The 3,099-nt window shown below is 36.9% G+C and overlaps 1 protein-coding gene across 1 annotated transcript in view; it reads left to right on the top strand.

Moving 5' to 3' along the window:
* The first annotated feature begins 650 nt into the window (after positions 1–650).
* Positions 651–3,099, top strand: part of CD86 (CD86 molecule) — a 66,516-nt gene continuing 64,067 nt past the window's right edge. The window contains exon 1 of the mRNA XM_017508167.2: positions 651–1,526. Within this exon, the coding sequence (XP_017363656.1) occupies positions 1,513–1,526 (14 nt within the window). The 5' untranslated portion in view covers positions 651–1,512. The remainder of the gene's footprint in view (positions 1,527–3,099) is intronic.

Raw genomic sequence — 3,099 nt, forward strand, 5'->3', positions numbered from 1 at the left:
TTTTTAAAATTCTCAAATGCACATGAAATTATCAAAGTTGGTAAAATAATAATCGTTCTAGCTTCTTATCTGAAGATTAATAATGTGTTGATTTTGCTTCCTTGCTCTAGTTAGCAGTGATGTCATCTGTTATTTTTAAACTTCCTTAAAATAATATATGTAATATACTTCTAATAAGCTTCTCCTATTTAGCATATTGATCTAAACTAATTTACAATTATTTAGTCTTATTTCTACATGTTTAACTTGCTTAAAGCTCAGCACTGGTGTTTTCAGTCATGGCTTCTCCATTTTAAGTCTTTGTATTTTAATTCATTTCTTATTTTTCTGGAATATATCCTTAAATAATTTAGTTAGGAAGGCTGTCTTGGTGGTGGTATTTCTGTTGCAGTTATTGTTTTCTTACCTGCTTGATGACATATTTCTATTGACTTGATACTTAATTGATATCTCGTCTAGGTAGATAATGCTCACTCAAAATTCTCCAGATATTTTTCTGGTTTTTTTGTTTTGTTTTGTTTTGGTTTGGTTTGGTTTGGGTTTTTTGCCACTTAGGGTTGAATAAGATGCCAAGTTGGTTTTTGTTTCTCTCTAGTCATCCTATGTTTTCATTTTGTTTTTAGCTTTGTCTTTGGAATTTAAAATGTTCAAATGATTTACCTGGATGAGAGTCAATTTCCATAAATTTTGCTTTGATATACAAAACAGTTTGAGTTTCTAGATGATGCCCATTTTAGTTCATACAAGGAAATATCTTCTAGTATAGTTTCTGCTTCATTAATTCTATGTCTCTTAGGGACATCTATTAATTTTATAAAGCCGTCTTTTTTTCAGACTTCTGTTTCAGAATAGTCTCTTTCATCAATTTAATCCTTGGCTAGCAAAGGAATAAAATAATAAAAGCAGTAGTTTCTGTTTGCCCTCCTTGGTTATGCAGTCCTCACAGGAGAACGTCTCCCCGCCCCCCCACCCCCACCTCAGCTCGGTGAAACTTCTACACCTTAGTTGTGGAAATTGGAAGGGGTGGGTAACTACTCACTCCCAATCCACATCCATAATAAATTACTTTTTATCATCTTACCAAAAATCTGTAGAATGTCCCTTTATTCTATTTTGTAGATGCAGAGGTTTGTTTTCTCTTTGTAATTATTTTATTTTGTAGGTTTCTGAGGGAATTTCAAGAGGGGAGAGTTTTTTAATCAGGCTCATCTTAATGTTATGTCTGGAGCTCAAGCCACTGAATTATATATTTTGTAATACATTTAGACCTACATCAATGAATTGAAACTGCAAGGAAAGAGTTAAATTTATTCCTCAAGTGTGGTCAAAATCTGTAGAGAAAAGAGGAACAGCTTCTATTAAAGAAAGTTAGCTGGATAGGTATACAGTCATTGCCGAGGAAGGCTTGCACAGGGTGAAATCTTTGCCTCTCTGCTGCTATAAGGGACTAGCACAGATACACGGACGAGTGGGGTCATTTCCAGATATTAGGTCACAGCAGAAGCAGCCAAGATGGATCCTCAGTGGTGAGTGATAATTCTTATTCTTTGCAGAGAAGTTATGAGTTGTGACCGCAGTGAAAGGCTGAGGTTGAAGATGGTGCTTTGATGTGTGTCCTCCACTTAGTTCTAAATGGAGAAACTTTTTTTTCTACAATAGATCTTTGTCACATGAAAGTGAGAATTATTTGCAATGCCCAAAGCAGTTTATTGGTGGTGGTTATCTGTATATTTTTAGGTGCCTACTTTTTGTTTTGTAAATTTGTTATTCAAATACTGAATGTTACAGTCATTGATTTTAAGTGAAGAATCAGGAATTTTAAAAATATCTGTGTAGAATGACAAATGACAGGGAATGAATTTTTTTGTCTACCAGGGTCAGTTTCGTCTGAGGGTGGAGGAATAAGATACAGAAGGTAGAGGGCGAGAGACCCAGGAAAAGAAAGAGAAAAAAGAGGTATAAGGAGAAAATGCAAAAGTCAGTTAATGTGTCATGGTCAGGCCATGGGAGATTCTAGGCAGGGTGTGGTAGTAGAAGGAGGTAGAGTACTTCCATTAGCTACTGTGTATTGAAACATGCGTGATGTGCTGTGTACTTTACTAATGTTATTTCACTGAATTTTATTCTTCACAATGACTTTTGGAAAGATATCATCATTCTGTTTAGCAGATGAGGTAACTGTAGCTTACAGAGGCTAAATAACTTGCCCAAGGTCACGCTGTTCATAAGGCGTAGAGCTAAAATCTTTCCTGTTTGCTTCGCTGTGCACCAGAAAGTTTCTCCTTGCTGTGGAGACTTCCTGGAAGGAATCACATCCGCCCTTCTCTTGGATGGTGGCAGCTGGCGCCAGTCACTATGTATTTATAATTACTATTCTTTGAAAACTGAAGTAACTTTCATCTACTCAGTGCTTACTGGTTGGAGAAACAGCATTGTTGCTTTCATTTTAGAAGACTAAAATTTAATTTTCAAGTACAATTCCTTTTGCTCCAATGGAATTTTGAAATGTTATACTTGTATGAAGAAAAAAAGAATTTTGGAATTAATAACTTTTGTGGAACTATAGAGGGGATACTACTTAATTATGCTAGCACTGCCTGTAGAGGTCTAAAGAACCACAGGCTGCTGTCTATATTGTTCTTGTTAAGACTCTTTCTGTTCACGGTGCCTGAAGATTGGTCATGAATCAATAATAGCCATTAAACAATGTTTACTCTCATAAATGAAATAAATGCAAATTTAAACAGCAGTGAAGTATCATTGTTTTTCTCTATCAAAGAGGTAAATATTAAAATTTAAAAAGCAAGCAAGGGCCAGGCACAGTGGCTCAAGCCTGTAATCCCAGCACTTTGGGAGGCCAAGGTGGGAGAATCACAAGGTCAGGAGTTTGAGACCATCCTGGCCTACATGGTGAAACCCCGTCTCTACTAAAAACACAAAAAAACTAGCTGGGTATGGTGGCACGTGCCTGTAGTCCCAGCTACTCAGAAGGCTGAGGCCAGAGAATCACTTGAACCCAGGAGGCAGAGGTTGCAGTGAGCCGAGATCTGCCACTGCACCCCTTCCCCCGGCGACAGAGTGAGATTCCATCTCAAAAAA

This window comes from Cebus imitator, unplaced genomic scaffold (assembly GCF_001604975.1).
Source record: "Cebus imitator isolate Cc_AM_T3 unplaced genomic scaffold, Cebus_imitator-1.0 Scaffold387, whole genome shotgun sequence".
NCBI lineage: Eukaryota > Metazoa > Chordata > Mammalia > Primates > Cebidae > Cebus > Cebus imitator.